The 21,701-nt window shown below is 44.6% G+C and overlaps 1 protein-coding gene across 2 annotated transcripts in view; it reads left to right on the forward strand.

Annotated features, from left to right (window-relative positions):
* LOC137332251 (macrophage colony-stimulating factor 1 receptor 1-like) overlaps positions 1 to 21,701 on the forward strand; it is a 103,550-nt gene that overhangs the window by 39,116 nt on the left and 42,733 nt on the right. For both annotated transcript variants that reach the window (XM_067995946.1, XM_067995947.1), the window contains exon 2: positions 21,488 to 21,612. In XM_067995946.1, the coding sequence (XP_067852047.1) occupies positions 21,488 to 21,612 (125 nt within the window). The remainder of the gene's footprint in view (positions 1 to 21,487; positions 21,613 to 21,701) is intronic.

The raw sequence follows: 21,701 nt of genomic DNA on the forward strand, positions 1-21,701 counted from the left end.
AGAATTTACAACACAGAAACAGGCCATTCGGCCCAACTGGTCTATCCCGGTGTTTATGCTCCACACGAGCCTCCTCCCTCCCTACTTCATCTCACCCTATCAGCAAATCCTTCCATTCCTTTCTCCCTCATGTGTTTATCCAGCTTCCCCTTAAACCCATCTATACTATTCACCTCAACTACTCCTTGTGGTAGCGAGTTCCACATTCTCACCACTCTCTGGGTAAATCATAATATCAAACTATCGTAGTACGGTACAGCACAGGAGGAGGCCATTCGGCCCATCGTGCCTGTGCTGGCTCTTTGAAAGATCTATCCAATTAGTCCCACTCCCCCGCTCTTTCCCTGTAGCCATGTAAATTTTTCACCTCAACTATTTATCCAATTCCCTTTGAAAAGTTATTATTGAATCTGCTTCCACCGCCCTTTCAGGCAGCACATTCCAGATCATCACAACTCGCTGCGTAAAAAATGTTTCCCCATCTCCCCTCTGGTTCTTTTGCCGATCACCCTAAATCTGTGTCCTCTGGTTACCGACCCTCCTGCCACTGGAAACAGTTTCTCCTTAATTATTCTATCAAAACCCTTCATGATTTTGAACACCTCTATTAAATCTCCCCTTAACCTTCTCTGCTCTAAGGAGAACAATCCCAGCTTCTCCAGTCTCTCCACATAACTGAAGTCCCTCATCCCTGGAACCATTCTAGTAAATCTCCTCTGCACCCTCTCCAAGGCCTTGACATCCTTCCTAAAGTGCGGTGCCCAGAATTGGACACAATACTCCAGCTGAGGTCTAACCAGTGTTTTATAAAGGTTCAACATAACTTCCTTGCTTTTGGACTCTGTGCCTCTATTAATAAAGCCCAGGATCCCGTATGCTTTTTTAACAGCCTTATCAACTTGTCCTGCCACCTTCAAAGATTTGTGTACATTCACCTCCAGGTCTCTCTGTTCCTGCACCCCCTTTAAAATTGTACCATTTAATTCATATTGCCTCTCCTCATTCTTCCTACCAAAATGCATCACTTCACACTTCTCTGTGTTAAATTTCATCTGCCGTGTGTCTGTCCATTTCACCAGTCTGTCTCTGTCCTCCTGAAGTCTGTTACTATCCTCCTCACTGTTCATTACATTTCCGAGTTTAGTGTCATCTGCAAACTTTGAAATTATACCCTCTATACCCAAGTCCAGGTCATTAATATATATTAAAAAGAGCAGTGATCCTAATACTGACCCCTGGGGAACACCACTGTATACTTCCCTCCAGTCTGAAAAACAACCGTTCACCACTACTCTCTGCTCTCTGTCCCTTAGCCAATTTTGTATCCACGCTGCCACTGTCCCTTTAATCCCACGGGCTTTAATTTTGCTAACAAGTCTATTATGTGACACTTTATCAAATGCCTTTTGAAAGTCCATATACATAACATCAACCGCACTCCCCTCATCAACCCTCTCCGTTACTTCATCAAAGAGGTAAAGAAGTTTCTCCTGAATTCTCTATTGGATTTATTAGTGACTATTTTATATTTATGACCCCTAGTTTTGATCTCCCCACAAGTGGAAACATCTTCTCTACGTCTACCCTATCAAACCCCTTCATAATTTTAAAGACCTCGATCAGGTCACCCCTCAGTCTTCTCTTTTCTAGCGAAAAGAGCCCCAGCCTGTTCAGTCTTTCCTGATAGGTATAACCTCTCAGCTTTGGTACCGTCCTTCTAAAAATGTTGCACCTTCTCCAGTGCCTCTATATCCATTTTAATAATATGGAGACCAGAACTGTTCATAATACTCCAAGTGTGGTCTAACCAAGGTTCTGTACAAGTTTAACACAACTTCTCTGCTTTTCAATTCTATCCCTCTAGAAATGAACCCCAGTGCCTGATTTGCCTTTTTTTATGGCCTTATTAACCTGTGTCGCTACTTTTAGTGATTTGTGTATCTGTTCCCCCAGATCCCTTTGCTCCTCTACCCCATTTAGACTCTTATTATCCAAGCAGTGTGTGGCCTCCTTATTCTTTCTACTGAAATGTACCACCTCACACTTATCTATATTGAAATTCATTTGCCAATTACACGCCCATTCTGCAAGTTTATTAATGTCTTCCTGTATTATTAATCAAGTTATTTTATTGATGTCGATGTCAGACACTATCCTGAGCCTTGGTTGGGATTGGACTCGAATGAAAGAACATAAGAACATAAGAAATAGGAGCAGGAGTAGGCCAAACGGCCCCTCAAGCCTGCTCCGCCATTCAATAAGATCATGGCTGATCTGAAAGGCAGGGCCAATTCGCGATTGGGAAACCTGGTAAACGAAAAAAGGAGAACGAGGACAAAATAATTTTATATTTAAAGAAAAATCAATATTTGAGCCAAGTGAGACTGACCTAGTGTCCTGCTGGACTCGAACTAGTCACATCAGGGAAAGGGGCTTTAGAGCAGGAATCTCCCAGAACCTCCATCTTCTCTCAGTTAAAGCTCTTGTGCTCCCTAACTCCCGAAAACCATCTCCTTTGGCCATCTTTGCCCTGTGTGAGGTCACTGCCCTTTCGATTTTGCTGTTGATTTCCTCTTTTGCCCTTCCCTCGGTTATTTTTTTTTTCAAAGACAAGCCACTTCCAGGTTCCTGCCAAATTCTTCTTAAATTGCAAAAAAACAAACCCAAAAGATGTGTGCATTACCTCAGACAGACTCGCATCTTTAAATACTTCAGGGCCCCGATCGAGCGCAGATGGGCAGACGTGGCAATGACCAAATGCTGGAATTGTGGTCCAGGAGACAATACGTCATCTTGGAGTCAGAGCTCTGAAGCAGAAGTGGGATTGAGAAATGAGAAATGAAATTGCCGATTTTTTTAGATGTGTTTTAGATCACGTTTGCCTCGACATCAGCTTCTTCCAGACTTTTCTTGTTTTGCAACTCTGACACACTTTCACACATCATAATATGGTACAGCACAGAAAGAGGCCACTCGGCCCATCGAGCCTGTGCCGGCTCTTTGAAAGAGCTATCCAATTAGTCCCACTCCCCCCGCTTTTTCCCCGTAGGGCTGCAATTTTTTTTCCCCTTCAAGTATTTATCCAATTCCCTTTTGAAAGTTATTATTGAATCTGCTTCCACCGCCCTTTCAGGCAGCGCATTCCAGATCAGAACAACTTGCTGCGTAAAAAAATGTTCTCATCTCCCCTCTAGTTCTTTTACCGATCACCATAAATCTGTGTCCTCTGGTTACCGACCCTCCTGCCACTGGAAACAGTTTCTCCTTGTTTACTCCATCAAAACCCTTCATGATTTTGAACACCTCTATCAAATCTCCCCCTTAACCTTCTCTGCCCTAAGGAACATAGGAACAGGAGTAGGCCATTCAGCCCCTCGTGCCTGCTCCGCCATTTGATAAGATCATGGCTGATCTGTGATCTAACTCCATATACCTGCCTTTGGCCCATATCCCTTAATACCTTTGGTTGCCAAAAAGCTATCTATCTCAGATTTAAATTTAGCAATTGAGCTAGTATCAATTGCCGTTTGCGGAAGAGAGTTCCAAACTTCTACCACCCTTTATGTGTAGAAATGTTTTCTAATCTCGCTCCTGAAAGGTCTGGCTCTAATTTTTAGACTGTGCCCCCTACGCCTAAAATCCCCAACCAGCAGAAATAGTTTCTCTCTATCCTCCCTATCTGTTCCCCTTAATATCTTATAAACTTCGATCAGATCACCCCTTAACCTTCGAAACTCCAGAGAATACAACCCCAATTTGTGTAATCTCTCCTCGTAACTTAACCCTTGAAGTCCGGGTATCATTCTAGTAAACCTACGCTGCACTCCCTCCAAATCCTTGCTGGCTCTCTCTGATTAACTGAAAATTCACAAGGTGTTCAGTCACCCTATCCTTAATTATAGACTCCAGCATTTTCCCCACAACAGATGTTAGGCTAACTGGTCTATAATTCCCTGGTTTCCCTCTCACTCCTTTCTTAAAAAGCGGAGTGACATGTGCAATTTTCCAATCTAGAGGGACAGTTCCTGAATCTAGAGAACTTTGAAAGATTATAGTTAGGGCATCTGCAATGTGCTCACCTACTTCCTTTAAAACCCTGGGATGGAAACCATCTGGTCCTGGGGATTTGTCACTCTTTAGTGCTATTATTTTCTTCATCACTGTTGCTTTACTTATATTAATTTTATCGAGTCCCTGTCCCCGATTCAATATTAGTTTTCTTGGGATTTCCGGCATGCTATCCTCTTTTTCTACTGTAAATACTGATGCAAAGTAATTGTTCAACATGTCCGCCATTTCCCCATTGCCAATTACAATATCCCCACTTTCAGTTTTTAAGGGGCCAACACTGCTCCTGACCACCCTCTTTTTCCTAATGTAACTATAAAAGTTCTTTGTATTGGTTTTGATATCCCTTGCAAGTTTCTTTTCATACTCTCTTTTTGTAGCTCTTACTATCTGTTTTGTGACCCTTTGTTGATCTTTGTATCTTTCCCATTCGCCAGGATCTGTGCCATTTTTTGCCTTTTTGTATGCCCTTTCCTTATGTCTTATATTGTCCCTTACCTCTTCAGTTGTCCATGGCTGTTTTTTTTGGCAAGTAGAGTTCTTGCCCCTCAGGGGTATAAACCAATTCTGTATCACGTTAAATGTTTCTTTAAACATTTCCCACTGATCATCAGTCATTTTACCCATTAACAGATTTGCTCAGTTTACTGTGGACAGTCTCTGTCTCATCCCATTGAAGTCGGCCTTGCCCAAGTCTAGAATCTTAGCAGCTGATTCACTTTTTTCCCTTTCAAACACTACATTGAACTCGATCATGTTATGATCGCTATTGGATAGATGTTCACGCACAGTTAAGCCGTTAACTAAATCTGGTTCATTACTCATTACTAAATCTAGTATGGCTTGCCCCCTTGTTGCCTCTAGGACATACTGCTGCAGAAAACTATCCCGGACACACTCAAGAAATTCACTACCTTTCTGACAGTTGCTAGTCTGCTTTTCCCAATCTATGTGAAGGTTAAAGTCCCCCATTAAGACCACTATGCCTTTCTTACACGCTTGTCTAATCTCTGCATTTATACAATCTAGCACTTCAGAGCTGCTGCCAGGGGTCCTATACACAACTCCCACTATAGTCTTAGATCCTTTCCTATTTCTCAATTTCAACCCATAAGGTCTCTGTTGGCTGCTTACCTCTCGTTATATCCTCCTTTATCATTGAATTGATTTCATCTCTAATCACTAAGGCTACTCCTCCTCCTCTTCTATTTTCCCTATCTCTCCCGTAGACCTTATAACCTGGTATATTTAGTTCCCAATCCTGACCATCCTGCAGCCATGTCTCAGTAATAGCTATCATGTCATACCCTCCAATTTGAATTTGAACCTGTAGTTCATTTAATTTATTCCTTCTACTCCGTGCATTTGTATATAGAACTCTTAGTTGGGCCACACACCCTAGCCTGACCTTCAGCTTTGATGCTGGGTTAATCGCTTTACGCCTTCTAGTTTTCACTTTATCTGTAGTGTCTAAAGTACACTTTCTTTCTGCTGCTCAGAACAATCCCAGCTTCTCCAGTCTCTCCACATAACTGAACTCCCTCATCCCTGAAACCATTGTAGTAAAAGGGGCAAGGGATAAAAAAAGATCAAAAAGGGGAGAGGGATAAACCCGGCAATTACAGGCCAGTCAACCGAACGTCGGTGGTGGGGAGACATTTAGAGACAATAATCTTAGACAAAATAAATTGGCCCTTGGAAAAGTCTGGGCTAATAAATGAAAGTCAGCACATTTTTGCTAAAGGAAAATCATGTTTGACTAACTTGATTGAGTTTTTTGATGAGGTAACAGAGAGGGTTGATGAGGGTAGTGTGGTTGATGTTGTGTATATGGACTTTCAAAAGGCATTTGATAAAGTGCCACATAATAGGCTTGTCAGCATATTAAAGCCCATGGGAATAAAGGGACATAGATTTAAGGTAATTGGCAAAAGAACCAAAGGTGACATGAGGACAAATTTTTTTACGCAGCGAGTTGTTATCATCTGGAATGCGCTGCCTGAAAGGGCGGTGGAAGCAGATTCAATAATAACTTTCAAGAGAGAATTGGATAAATAGTTGAAGTGGAAACATTTGCAGGGAGTGGGGCTAATTGGATAGCTCTTTCAAAGAGCCGGCATAGGCATGATGGGCTGAATGGCCTCTTCTTGTGTTGTACCTACTATGATACTATAACATTTCTTCTGCACCCTCTCTAAGGCCTTGACATCCTTCCTAAATTGTGGGGCCCAGAATTGGACACAATACTCCAGCTGAGGCCTAACCAGTGTTTATAAAGGTTTAGCAAAACTTCCTTGCTTTTGTACTCTATGCCTCTATTAATAAAGCCCAGGATCCCATTTGCTTTTTTAAAAGCCTTCTCAACTTGTTCTGCTATCATCAAAGATTTGTGTACATACACCCCCAGGTCTCTCTGTTCCTGCACCCCCTTTAAAATTGTACCATTTAGTTTATTTTGCCTCTCATTCTTCCTACCAAAATGCATCACTTCCCACTTCTCAGCATTAAATTCCACCTGCCATGTGTCTGCCCATTTCACCAGTCTGTCTCTGTCCTCCTGAAGTCTGTTACTATCCTCCACACTGTTTAATAATTTCCAAGTTTCATGTCATCTGCAAACTTTGAAATTGTATCCTCTATACTCAAGTCCAGGTCATTATTGTATATCAAAAAGAGCAGTGGTCCTAATACTGACCCCTGGGGAACACCACTGTAAACTTCCCTCCAGTTTGAAAAACAACCGTTCACCACTACTCTCTGTTTCCTGTCACTGATCCAATTTTGTATCCACGCTGCCACTGTCCCTTTAATCCCATGGGCTTTAATTTTGCAAACAAGTCTATTATGTGACACTTTATCAACGCCTTTTGAAAGTCCATATACACAACATCAACCGCACTGCCCTCATTGACCCTCTCCGTTACTTCACCTCCAGTTAACTTGAAGACAACATCTTTCACTTCCCCCCTGTGTCATTTTGGTACAGATTGGGATTGGTTTCATCGTGTGTGTTTGAGTCGTTCAGTGGTGAGGGAGGAAATGAGTGGGTCCAATTCACATTGCTCCAGTTAATCAACAACAACAACAGCTTGCATTTATATAGCGCCTTTAACACAGTAAAACATCCCAAGGTGCTTCACAGGAGCGATTGTCAAACAAAATTTGACACCGAGCCACATAAGGAGATATTAGGACGGGTGACCAAAAGCTTGGTCAAAGAGGTAGGTTTTAAGGAGCGTCTTAAAGGAGGAGAGAGAGGCGGAGAGGTTTAGGGAGGGAATTCCAGAGCTTAGGGCCGAGGCAGCTGAAGGCACGGCCGCCAATGGTGGAGCGATGGAAATCAGGGATGCGCAAGAGGCCAGAATTGGAGGAGTGCAGAGATCGGGGAGTGTTGTAGAGATTGAGGAGGTTACAGAGATAGGGAGGGGCGAGAGCCATGGAGGGATTTGAAAACAAGGATGAGAATTTTAAAATCCTGCTGAAGAACATCTGCTACGGCTCATTAGTGACGGCTCCTCCCTGATCCTTGAGCTGAGTTCACTGGATCAGTTGCACTGGGAATAGTGACACCGCAGTTGGCCTCAGTACGCCTCGGTTAGGGTGGAACAAAACGAGCCAGCGTCCCTGCTCCTGATCATCCACAGGATGCACTGCAGCAACTCGCCAAGGCTTCTTCGACAGCACCTCCCAAACCCGCGACCTCTACCACCTAGAAGGACAAGGGCAGCAGGCACGTGGGAACAACACCACCTGCACGTTCCCCTCCAAGTCACACACCATCCCGACTTGGAAATATATCGGCCATTCCTTCATCGTCGCTGGGTCAAAATCCTGGAACTCCCTTCCTAACAGCACTGTGGGAGAACCGTCACCACACGGACTGCAGCGGTTCAAGAAGGCGGCTCACCACCACCTTCTCAAGGGCAATTAGGGATGGGCAATAAATGCCGGCCTCGTCAGCGATGCCCACATCCCGTGAACGAATAAAAAAAAAAACCATCCTGGGCTGGAACAAGCCTGTGGGTGTTGGGTGGGAGAACACCAGACTCGGCTGTGATGCTCTCACAGTGGAGCAGCCTTGTAGTGTCAGCTTTGGCTCAGTGGGTTGCACTCTCACTTATGATTTAGAAGGTTATAGGTGCAAGTCCCACTCCAGAGACTTGAGCTCATAATCTAGTCTCATAGAAAAGATACAGCAGAGAAGGGGGCCTTTCGGCCCATTGTATCTGTGCCAGCCCAAAAACAACCAGGTACCCATTCTAATCCCACCTTCCAGCACCCGGTCCATAGCCCTGCAGCTTACAGCACTTTAGGTGCAGGTCCAGGTACTTTTTAAAAGAGTTGAGGGTCCCTGCCTCTACCACCAATTCGGGCAGCAAATTCCATACACCCACCACCCTCTGGTCCCCTCTAATCCTTCCGCCAATCAGCTTAAACCTATGTCCTCTAGTTCTTGAACTCTCCGCTAGGGGAAACAGGTACTTCCTGTCTACTCTATCTGGGCCCCTCGTAATTTTGTACACCTCAATCAAGTCTCCCCTCAGCCTCCTCTGCTCCAAGGAAAACAACCCCAGCCTATCCAATCTCTCCTCATAGCTGCAATTTTCAAGCCCTGGCAACATTCTTGTAAATCTTCTCTGCACTCTCTCCGGAGCAATTCCGTCCTTCCTGTAATGTGATGACCAGAACTGCGCACAATACTCCAGCTGTGGCCTTACCAGCGCTTTATGCAGTTCCGTCATTACATCCCTGCTTTTGTATTCTATACCTTGGCTAATAACGGAGAACATTCCGTATGCCTTCTTCACAACCTTATCTACCTTCAGGGACCTGTGCATATGAACTCCAAGGTCTCTCACTTCCTCTACCCCTCTCAATATATTCCTGTTTACTGTGTATTCCCTTTTACTGTTTGCCCTCCCTAAGTGCATTACCTCACACTTCTCCGGGTTGAACTCCATTTGCCACTTTTCCGCCCACTCCACCAACCCATTGATATTTTCTTGGAGTCGACAGCTATCCTCTTCACTATCAACTACACGGCCAATTTTTGTGTCGTCTGCAAATTTGCCAATCATGCCCCCTACATTCAAGTCCAAATCATTAATATATACCACAAACAGCAAGGGACCCAACACTGAGCCCTGTGGCACACCAATGGAAATGGATTTCCATTCGCAAAGACATCCATCGACTTTTACCCTTTGTTTCCTGTTACTGAGTCAATTTTGGATCCAATTCGCCACATTTCCCTGTATCCCATGGGCTTTTGCCTTTCTGACCAGTCTGATACTCCAGTGCCGGTACTGAGGCAGTGCTGCAGTGTCTGAAGTGCCATCTTTCTGGTGTGATGTTAAACTGAGGCCCTGTCCACCCCCTCATGCGGACATAAAAGATTCAATGGCCACTCTTTCAAAGAAGAGTAGTGGAGTTCTCCCCAGTGTCCTGGCTAAAGTTTATCCCTCAACAATCATCACTGAAAAAACAGTCCTTACCCCGAATGAAGAATTAATTTTAAGAGAAGATCAACTATCTCAGCCCATGCTGAGCTGGAGCTCGGTCTTTACCCAGTCTCGTGTGCCTCAGGTCCCACACGTTTACACACGGAGCTACTGCTGTTTTTCTTGTTGTAATCAGGCCAAACATGCTGGATGGTATTTCCCATCTTCTGACATCACAGTGGTCGATGGCAGTGTTGTCTGTGGTTGGAATTTACTGTCACAAAATCACGTCCTTGTAATATTTTTCATGGAATTGTAGTTTTACCCGTAGAACGCCAACAGATTGAGCGAAATTTCAGTCTCCCGGGGGGAACCATTTTTGTTTGTTTCCAGCTTGTAAATGCTGAAACAAACACTAATATTACAGCAATAAATTTACTCAAACATCAAGGACAGATGTGTTGCTGAAATATTAACACAAAATATCTAAATGAAAAACTAACCACACAATTTTACAGAGAACGGTGGTGGGGGGCGGGGGGTAGATTTTGATTTTGTGCGATGGTGTGGAACGAGTGTTCGCGAGTCAGCAGCCCGATTTATATCGTTCCCCATTTTTGTTTCCATTGATTTCAAAATTGATTATTAATCAGGTGTTTCAGTATTTCCCTCTCCTCAAAGGGAAAGGATAAATAAAGTTCCTATAAACCCAACGTCTACAGCTGCCCCAATCAATAGATGAAAAGTGGCCTCATAGAATCATAGAATGGTTACAGCACAGAAGGAGGCCGTTCAGCCCGTCGAGCTCATGCTGGCTCTCTGCAAGAGCAATCCAGCAAATCCCACACCCCCACCCCATTCCGGTAGCCCTGCAAATTTTTTCCCTTCAAGTACTTATCCAATTCCCTTTTGAAAGCCACGATTGAATCTGCCTCCACCACCCCCTCAGGCAGCGCATTCCAGATCCTAACCACTCGTTGTGTAAAAAAGTTTTTCTACATGTCATCTTTGGTTCTTTTGCCAATCACCTTAAATCTGTGTCCTCTGGTTCTCGACCCTTCCGCCAATGGGAACAGTTTATCTTTATCTACACTGTCTAGACCCCTCATGTGCTAATGTGTTACTAGCACTCCATTTTCCTGAGTCAGTCCATTCACTGATGATTTATCATACTGCTCCATTCTTCAAATTTTTTTTTTATTTGTTCATGGGATGTGGGCGTCGCTGGCCAGGCCGGCATTTATTGCCCATCCCTAAGAACATAAGAACATAAGAAATTGGAGCAGGAGTAGGCCAATCGGCCCCTCGAGCCTGCTCCGCCATTCAATAAGATCATGGCTGATCTGATCCCAACCACAAATCTAAAGAAAACAAGAAGTCGGAGCAGGACCCGGCCACATAGCCCCTGGGCCCTCTCCGCCACCCACAGGGCATTGACCGATCCGAACTCAGCTTCATGTCCAATTTCCTGCCTGCTCCCCATAACCCCTAATTCCGTTTACTTCTAGGAAACTGTCTATTTCTGTTTTAAATTTATCTAATGATGTAGCTTCCACAGCTTCCTGGGGCAGCAAATTCCACAGTCCTACCACCCTCTGAGTGAAGAAGTTTCTCCTCATCTCAGTTTTGAAAGAGCAGCCCCTTATTCTAAGATTATGCCCCCTAGTTCTAGTTTCACCCATCTTTGGGAACATCCTTACTGCATCCACCCGATCAAGACCCTTCACAATCTTATATGTTTCAATAAGATCGCCTCTCATTCTTCTGAACTCCAATGAGTAGAGTCCCAATCTACTCAACCTCTCCTCATATGTCCGCCCCCTCATCCCCGGGATTAACCGAGTGAACCTTCTTTGTACTGCCTCGAGAGCAAGTATGTCTTTTCTTAAGTATGGAGACCAAAACTGTATGCAGTATTCCAGGTGCGGTCTCACCAATACCTTATATAACTGCAGCAATACCTCCTTGTTTTTATATTCTATCCCCCTAGCAATAAAAGCCAACATTCCGTTGGCTTTCTTGATCACCTGCTGCACCTGCATACCAACTTTTTGATTTTCTTGCACTAGGACCCCCAGATCCCTTTGTACTGCAGTACTTTCCAGTCTCTCGCCATTAAGAAAATAACTTGCTCTCTGATTTTTCCTGCCAAAGTGCATAACCTCACATTTTCCAATATTATATTGCATCTGCCAAATCTCCGCCCACTCACCCAGCCTGTCTATATCCCCTTGCAGGTTTTTTATGTCCTCCTCACTCTCTACTTTCCCTCCCATCTTTGTATCATCTGCAAATTTTGATATGTTGCACTCGGTCCCCTCCTCCAAATCGTTAATATAGATTGTAAAGAGTTGGGGACCCAGCACCGACCCCTGTGGAACACCACTGGTTACTGGTTGCCAGTCCGAAAATGAACCATTTATCCCAACTCTCTGCTTCCTGTTCGATAACCAATCCTCCACCCATGCCAGAATATTACCCCCAATCCCGTGATTTTTTATCTTAAGTAATAATCTTTTATGTGGCACCTTGTCGAATGCCTTCTGGAAGTCTAAATACACTACGTCCACTGGTTCCCCTTTATCCACCCTATACGTTATATCCTCGAAGAACTCAAGCAAATTTGTCAGACATGACTTCCCCTTCATAAAGCCATGCTGACTTTGTCCTATTAAATTATGCTTATCTAAATGTTCCGTTACTGTCTCCTCAATAATAGACTCTAAAATTTTACCCACCACAGATGTTAAGCTAACTGGCCTATAATTTCCAGCCTTCTGCCTACTACCCTTTTTAAATAACGGTGTTACATTAGCAGTTTTCCAATCTGCCGGGACCTCTCCTGAGTCCAGGGAATTTTGGAAAACTATCACCAAAGCATCCACAATCCCTACTGCCACTTCCCTCAAGACCCTAGGATGGAAGCAATCAGGTCCAGGGGATTTATCCGCCTTGAGTCCCATTATTTTACTGAGTACCATCTCTTGAGTGATTTTAATCGTATTTAGCTCCTCCCCCCCGAGAGTCCCCTGTTTGTCCAGTGTTGGGATATTCTTAGTGTCCTCTACTGTAAAGACTGAAACAAAATATTTGTTCAGCATTTTTGCCATCTCCATGTTTCCCACCATTAATTTCCCGGTCTCATCCTCTAAGGGACCTATGTTTGCCTTAGCCACCCTTTTTCTTTTTGTATAACTATAGAAACTCTTGCTATCTGTTTTTATATTTTTTGCTAATTTCTTTTCATAATCTAACTTCCCTTTCTTAATCAATCCTTTAGTTACTTTTTGCTGTCTTTTGAAGAATTCCCAATCTTCTATCCTCCCACTAAGTTTGGCTACCTTATATGTCCTTGTTTTTAGTCGGATACTATCCTTGATTTCTTTACTTAGCCACGGGTGGCTGTCATTTCTTTTACACCCTTTTTTCCTCAGTGGAATATATTTATTTTGAAAGTTGTAAAATAACTCCCTAAATGAACACCACTGCTCATGTACCGTCTTACCCTTTAATCTATTTTCCCAGTCCACTTTAATCAATTCCGCTCTCATACCATCATAGTCTCCTTTATTCAAGCTCAGTACGCTTGTTTGAGAATCAACCTTCTCACCCTCTAATTGGATATGGAATTCAACCATGTTGTGGTCGCTCGTTCCAAGGGGATCCTTAACTAGGACATTATTAATTAATCCTGACTCATTACACAGGACCAGGTCCAAGGTTGCCTGCCCCCTTGTAGGATCAGTTACATACTGCTCAAGAAATCCATCCCTGATGCACTCAATGAACTCGTCCTCAAGGCTGCTCTGCCCAATTTGATTTGTCCAGTTAATATGATAATTAAAATCCCCCATAATTATGGCTGTTCCCTTATTACATGCCCCGACTATCTCCTGATTAATACTTCTTCCAGCAGAGTTGCAACTATTAGGAGGCCTATATACTACGCCCACTAATGTTTTTTTTCCCTTATTATTCCTTATCTCCACCCAAACTGTTTCATTATCTTGATGCTTTGTCCCAATATCATTTCTCTGTATTACAGTGATTTCTTCCTTTATTAACATAGCCACCCCACCTCCCCTTCCTTCCTGCCTGTCCTTCCTGATTGTTAAATACCCTGGCATATTTAATTCCCAGTCGTTGTCACCCTGCAGCCATGTTTCTGTAATGGCCACAAGATCATACCCATACGTAGTTATTTGTGCCGTTAACTCGTCCATTTTATTACGAATGCTACGTGCATTCAGATAAAGAACTTTCAAATCTGTTTTGTGACGCTTAGTTCCTGCTTTTTCCTTTTTTAACACTTTACCTATTACTCCATACCTTCTGTCCCTTCCTGTTACGCTTTCCTCTCTCTCCCTGCTCAGGTTCCCAACCCCCTGCCACTTTAGTTTAAACCCTCCCCAACAGCACTAGCAAACACTCCTCCTAGGACAGCGGTCCCGGCCCTGCCCAGGTGCAGACCGTCCGGTTTGTACTGGTCCCACCTCCCCCAGAACCGTTTCCAGTGTCCCAGGAATTTGAATCCCTCCCCCTTGCACCATTCCTCTAGCCACGTATTCATTTGAAATATCCTCCTATTTCTACTCTGACTAGCACGTGGCACTGGCAGCAATCCTGAGATTACTACCTTTGAGGTCCTATTTTTTAATTTACCTCCTAACTCCCTATATTCTGCTTTTAGGACCTCATCCCCTTTTTTACCTATATCGTTGGTGCCTATGTGCACCACGACAGCTGGCTGTTCGCCCTCCCCCTCCAAAATGTTCTGTAGCCGCTCCGAGACATCCTTGATCCTTGCACCAGGGAGGCAACACACCATCCTGGAGTCTCGGTTGCGGCCGCAGAAACGCCTGTCTATTCCCCTTACAATTGAGTCCCCTATCACTATAGCTCTGCCACTCTTTTTCCTCCCAGCCTGTGCAGCAGAGCTACCCGTGGTGCCAGGAAGTTGGCTGCTGCTGCCTTCCCCTGATAAGTCATCCCCCCCAACAGCATCCAAAGTGGCATATCTGTTTGAGAGGGGGATGGCCACAGGGGACCCCTGCACTACCTGCCTGCATCTCTTACTCTTCCTGGTGGTCACCCATTCACTTCCTGCCTGTATACCCTTTACCTGCGGTGTGACCAACTCGCTAAACGTGCTATCCACGAGTTTCTCTGCATCGCGGATGCTCCACAGTGAGTCCACCCGCAGCTCCAGCTCCGAGATACGATCGGTCAGTAGCTGCAGGTGGACACACTTCCCGCACACATGGTCGGCAGGGACACTGGTAGTGTCCATGACTTCCCACATCTTGCAGGAGGAGCATATCACGGGTGCGAGGTCTGCTGCCATGACTTGCCTTAGCTGAGTTACCCCTTTTAAATTACGTTGAAATTAGAAAATGTTAACTATACGAGGGACCTAGGTTCACTAAAAAAAAACACTATCTGCTATAAAACCTGCAGATCTTCCCTTTCTTATTACTTTACTTACAGTAAAATGGTAGAAATACTCACCTGAACCTACTCACCAATCAGCTGCCTCCCCTGTGCCGCGTCACTTTCTGACTGGTGACGTCACCCCGAACTGCCGCTGGTCTCAGAGTCTCGCTCTCAGAGTAAGCTCTGGTCTCGCTCTCTCCGCGCTGTTTTTATCCCCGCTCTGGTCTCGCTCTCTCCCGCCGCTCACCGCTCTCAGGTCCACTACCGCTCTGCAAGAAAAGCAAGGCAAAGCAGCACCTCCTTCCCCCACTTCACCTAACTCCCACACGTACCGAACTCTCAGCACACTGTGTAATTGCCCTTGAGAAGATGGTGGTGAGCCGTCTTCTTGAACCGCTGCAGTCCGTGTGGTGAAGGTTCTCCCACAGTGTTGTTAGGTAGGGAGTTCCAGGATTTTGACCCAGCGACGATGAAGGAACGGTCAATGGTGGCCTCCAGGATGTTGATGGTGGGGGATTCGGCGATGGTAATGCCGCTGAATGTCAAGGGGAGGTGGTTAGACTCTCTCTTGTTGGAGATGGTCATTGCCTGGCACTTGTCTGGCGTGATTGTTACTTGCCACTTATCAGCCCAAGCCTGGATGTTGTCCAGGTCTTGCTGCATGTGGGCACGGACTGCTTCATGCTATGCATCCTACTTTTCCATCCTAGTAGGTGCTACAGAGTTATATTTTTGTTGGGCGAGGGGTTTAGTGCAGAGTGCTGGGTTGAACTAATGCAGCAATGGATACAGGTCCTGGTTTCTATAAGGGACAGGAATAACAGGACCACGTGTGATATGGTCCATCTCGGATGACATGATGACATTTGAGGCACAAAGACCTTTGATAGGAACAGGGGAGCTGCCAGATGAAAAAAAACCAAGGTCCATCCAGTTCACCTTCTCCCATCCTGGGAGTCGCATGATACAACCATAATGGAGTTGTTGATTAATTATAGTAATCAATCTCCATCAATTAGTCTACAACAGACCCAGACATGAGGTGGAGAGTTTTGGGAACCAGAGGTCCAAAGTCACCTGTTCCTCCCGAGCCTGTTACACTCACCACACGTCATGTCTCAAATGGTAAACAAGGAAAGTAACCCATCTTTGCTTCATGTCAAAGAAACTAAAACTTGTATTTCTAAGGTGTGGCTAAGGCAAACGTAGGTCCCTTAGAGGATGAGACCGGGAAATTAATGGTGGGAAACATGGAGATGGCAAAAATGCTGAACAAATATTTTGTTTCAGTCTTTATGGTAGAGGACACTAAGAATATCCCAACACTGGACAAACAGGGGGCTCTAGGGGGGGAGGAGCTAAATACGATTAAAATCACTAAGGAATTGGTACTCAGTAAATTAATGGGACTCAAGGCGGATAAATCCCCTGGACCTGATGGCTTACATCCTAGGGTCTTGAGGGAAGTGGCAGTAGGGATTGTGGATGCTTTGGCAATAATTTTCCAAAATTCTCTGGACTCGGCAAAGGTCCCGGCAGATTGGAAAACTGCTAATGTAACACCCTTATTTAAAAAGGGTAGTAGGCAGAAGGCTGGAAATTATAGACCAGTTAGCCTAACATCTGTGGTGGGTAAAATTTTGGAGTCTATTATTAAGAAGACAGTAGCAGAACATTTGGATAAACATAATTTAATAGGACAAAGTCAGCATGGCTTTATGAAGGGGAAGTCATGTCTGACAAATTTGTTGACTTCTTTGAGGACATAACGTACAAGGTGGATAAAGGGGAACCAGTGGACGTAGTGTATTTAGACTTCCAGAAGGCATTCGACAAGGTGCCACATAAAAGATTATTGCTCAAGATAAAGAATCACTGGATTGGGGGTAATATTCTGGCATGGGTGGAGGATTGGTTATCTAACAGGAAGCCGAGAGTTGGGATAAATGGTTCATTCTCGGACTGGCAACCAGTAGCCAGTGGTGTTCCGCAGGGGTCGGTGCTGGGTCCCCAACTCTTTACAATCTATATTAACTATTTGGAGGAGGGGACCGAGTGTAACATATCAAAGTTTGCAGATGATACAAAAATGGGAGGGAAAGTAGAGAGTGAGGAGGACATAAAAAACCTACAAGGGGATATAGACAGGCTGGGTGAGTGGGCGGAGATTTGGCAGATGCAATACAATATGGGAAAATGTGAGGTTATGCACTTTGGCAGGAAAAATCAGAGAACAAGTCATTATCTTAATGGCGAGAAACTGGAAAGTACTGCAGTACAAAGGGATCTGGGGGTCCTAGTGCAAGAAAATCAAAAAGTTAGTATGCAGGTGCAGCAGGTGATCAAGAAGGCCAACGGAATGTTGGCGTTTATTGCTAGGGGGATAGAATATAAAAACAGGGAGGTATTGCTGCAGTTATATAAGGTATTGGTGAGACCGCACCTGGAATACTGCATACAAGTTTTGGTCTCCATACTTAAGAAAAGACATACTTGCTCTCGAGGCAGTACAAAGAAGGTTCACTCGGTTAATCCCGAGGATGAGGGGGTGGACATATGAGGAGAGGTTGAGTAGATTGGGACTCTACTCATTGGAGTTCAGAAGAATGAGAGGCGATCTTATTGAAACATATAAGATTGTGAAGGGGCTTGATCGGGTGGATGCGGTAAGGATGTTCCCAAGGATGGGTGAAACTAGAACTAGGGGGCATAATCTTAGAATGAGGGGCTGCTCTTTCAAAACTGAGATGAGGAGGAACTTTTTCACTCAGAGGGTAGTAGGTCTGTGGAATTTGCTGCCCCAGGAAGCTGTGGAAGCTACATCATTAAATAAATTTAAAACAGAAATCGACAGTTTCGTAGAAGTAAAGGGAATTAGGGGTTACGGGGAGCGGGCAGGAAATTGGACATGAATTTAGATTTGAGGTTAGGATCAGATCAGCCATGATCTTATTGAATGGCGGAGCAGACTTGAGGGGCCGATTGGCCTACTCCTGCTCCTATTTCTTATGTTCTTATGTTCTTATAGTGTCTTTCATGAACTCAGGATGTCCCAAAGCGCTTTATTCCCAATGAAGTCATTTTGAAGTGTAGTCACTGTTGTAATGTAGGAAACGGGGCAGCCAATTTGAGCACAGCAAGATCCCACAAACAGCAATGAGATAAATGACCAGATAATCTATTTTTTTTTAGTGATGTTGGTTGAGGGATAAATATTGGCCCCAGGACACCGGGGAGAACTCCCCTGCTTGTCTTCCACTTGTGGCTGTGGGATCTTTCACATCCACCTCAGAGGGCAGATGGGGTCTTGTTTGAGCGTTCGACACCTGGTAAGGTAAAATGAAAGTGGTCCTCCCCCCAAACAAGTGAAGACAGACACAAGTCCTGTGGAGCCTCGCTCACGTTTATTCTGAGTTGCTTGAGGAGACGGCCTGAAGAGCTGGCTCTCACCTCGCTGATCTTTTTTTGTACAGGAACTTTGTGAAGTGGAACTTTCTGCCTGCGTTCCGATTAAACAGTTAATCATTTAGAAACATAGAAACATAGAAAATAGGAGCAGGAGTAGGCCATTCGGCCCTTCGAGCCTGCTCCGCCATTCAATATGATCATGGCTGATCCTCTATCTCAATACCATATTCCCGCTCTCTCCCCATACCCCTTGATGCCTTTTGTGTCTAGAAATCTATCTCGCTCCTTCTTAAATATATTCAGTGACTTGGCCTCCACTGCCTTCTGTGGTAGAGAATTCCACAGGTTCACCACCCTCTGAGGGAAGAACTTTCTCCTCATCTCAGTCCTACCCCGTATCCTGAGACTGTGACCCCTCGTTCTGGACCTCCCCCCAGCCAGGGGAAACATCCTCCCTGCATCCAGTCTGTCTAGCCCTGTCAGAATTTTATATGTTTCAATGAGATCCCCTCTCATTCTTCTGAACTCGAGTGAATACAAGCCGAGTCGACCCAATCTCTCCTCATACGACAGTCCTGCTATCCCAGGAATCAGTCTGGTGAACCTTCGTTGCACTCCCTCTATGGCAAGTATATCCTTTCTTAGGTAAGGAGACCAAAACTGCACACAATACTCCAGGTGTGGTCTCACCAAGGCCCTGTATTACTGCAGTAAGACATCCTTGCTCCTGTACTCAAATCCTCTTGCACTGAAGGCCAACATACCATTTGCCTTCCTAACTGCTTGCTGCACCTGCATGTTTGCTTTCAGTGACTGGTGTACAAGGACACCCCGGTCCCTTTGTACATTAACATTCCCCAATCTATAACTATTTAAATAATACTTTGCCTTTCTGTTTTTCCTTCCGAAGTGGATAACTTCACATTTATCCACATTATACTGCATCTGCCATGTATTTGCCCACTCACTCAACTTGTCTAAATCTCCCTGAAGCCTCTTTGCATCCTCCTCACAACTCACAATCCCACCTAGTTTTGTGTCGTCAGCAAACTTGGAAATATCACATTTGGTTCCTTCATCCAAATCATTGATATATATTGTGAATAGCTGGGGCCCAAGCACTGATCCCTGCGGTACCCCACTAGTCACTGCCTGCCACCCGGAAAAAGACCCGTTTATTCCTACTCTCTGTTTCCTGTCTGTTAACCAATTCTCAATCCATGCCAGTATATTACCCCCAATCCCATGTGCTTTAATTTTGCACACTAACCTCTTATGTGGGATTTTATGAAAGGCCTTCTGAAAATCCAAATAACCCACATCTACTGGTTCTCCCTTATCTATTCTACCAGTTACATCCTCAAAAAACTCCAGTAGGTTTGTCAAACATGGTTTCCCTTTCATAAATCCATATTGACTTTGTCTAATCCCGTTGATATTTTCTAAGTGTCCTGTTATCACATCCTTTATAATAGACTCTAGCATTTTCCCCACTACTGATGTTAGGCTAACCGGTCTGTAATTCCCTGTTTTGTTTCTCCCTTTTTTAAATAGAGGGGTTACATTTGCCACCCTCCAATCTGCAGGAACTGTTCCATAATCTATAGAATTTTGGAAGATGACAACTAATGCATCCACTATTTCCATGGCTACCTCTTTTAGTGCTCTGGGATGCAGATTATCAGGTCCTGGGGATTTATCGGCTTTCAGTCCCATTAATTTCTCCAGCACTATTTTTTTACTAATACTAATTTCCTTTAATTCCTCCTTCTCACTAGTCCCTTGGTTCCCTAGCATTTCTGGGAAGTTATTTGTGTCCTCTTCCGTGAAGACAGAACCAAAGTATTTGTTTAATTGCTCTGCCATTTCCTTGTTCCCCATTATAAATTCTCCCATTTCTAACTGTAAGGGACCTACATTTGTCTTCACTAATCTTTCTCTTTTTACACTTGTAGAAGCTTTTACACTCCACTTCTATGTTCCTTGCATTTCTGACACGGGAGCAGGAATGTGCATGGGGCGGGATCAATCTGCCAGTCATAATGTTCCCAAAGTCCCATCCAATACTTAATCTCTCATTCCCCTCTCGTTCCTTTCCGCCACAAAGTGTCTATCCAGCTCACTGTTGAATTTGCTGACATCGTCCGCTCCCTCCAGGACAGGGTGTTCCCCCCCCTTCACCCAATTCCCCACCCTCTGCACAAAGTGACTGACTCGAAACAGATTCCCACTCCTGACCTTGAGCCCCTGACCCCTACTTACAGTCTGTGATTGTGTCCGATTTATTTGGAGTTCATTATATCGACACCCCTTAGAATCTCACCATGGTCCCTGCCTTTAGTTGAATGTTTAAACAGTGATGCATTTTGGTAGGAAGAACGAGGAGAGGCAATATAAACTAAATGGTACAATTTTAAAGGGGGTGCAGGAACAGAGAGACCTGGGGGTGAATGTACACAAATCTTTGAAGGTGGCAGAACAAGTTGAGAAAGCTGTTAAAAAGCATACAGGATCCTGGGTTTTATTAATAGAGGCAGAGAGTACACACGCAAGGAAGTTATGTTGAACCTTTATAAAACACTGGTTAGGCCTCAGCTGGAGTATTGTGTCCAATTCTGGGCACCGCACTTTAGGAAGGATGTGAAGGCCTTAGAGAGGGTGCAGAGGAGATTTACTAGAACGGTTCCAGTGATGAGGGACTTCAGTTATGTGGAGAGACTGGAGAAGCTGGGATTGTTCTCCTTAGAGCAGAGAAGGTTGAGAGGAGATTTAACAGGGGTTCAAAATCATGAAGGGGTTTCCAGTCGCAGGAGGGTCGGTAACCAGAGAACTCAGATTTAAGATAATTGACAAAAGAACCAGAGGTGAGATGAAGAGAATTATTTTTACGCAGCGAGTTGTGATGATCTGGAATGCGCTGCCTGAAAGGGCGGTGGAAGCAGATTCAATAATAACTTTCAAAAGGGAATTGGATAAATACCTGAAGGGGAGAAAATTTGCAGGGCTATGGGGAAAGAGCGGGGGAGTGGGATTAATTGGATAGATCTTTCAAAGAGCCGGCACAGGCACGATGGGCCGAATGGCCTCCTCCTGTGCTGTATGACTCTAAGATTCTAAGATTCTTTGTTCATTTTCAGGGTTGCAGCTGGACCTCGACACCAGAGAACACCATCGAGTGAGAGGCGAGTCCTTCGCCATTAACTGCACTGCACATTCTGAATCCCTGTTTCTGTCCGTGGATTGGGCCCGTCCCCCGGGCTCTGTGAGTTCATGATTTTCTCGCTTCTTTTTTTTTGCAGTTCTGTTTTATTTTACTTTGAGCTTGTTTTCACTCCTCTTCTCCGTCTGCTC

The sequence above is a fragment of the Heptranchias perlo genome, chromosome 14, assembly GCF_035084215.1.
Source record: "Heptranchias perlo isolate sHepPer1 chromosome 14, sHepPer1.hap1, whole genome shotgun sequence".
In the NCBI taxonomy this organism is placed as follows: domain Eukaryota; kingdom Metazoa; phylum Chordata; class Chondrichthyes; order Hexanchiformes; family Hexanchidae; genus Heptranchias; species Heptranchias perlo.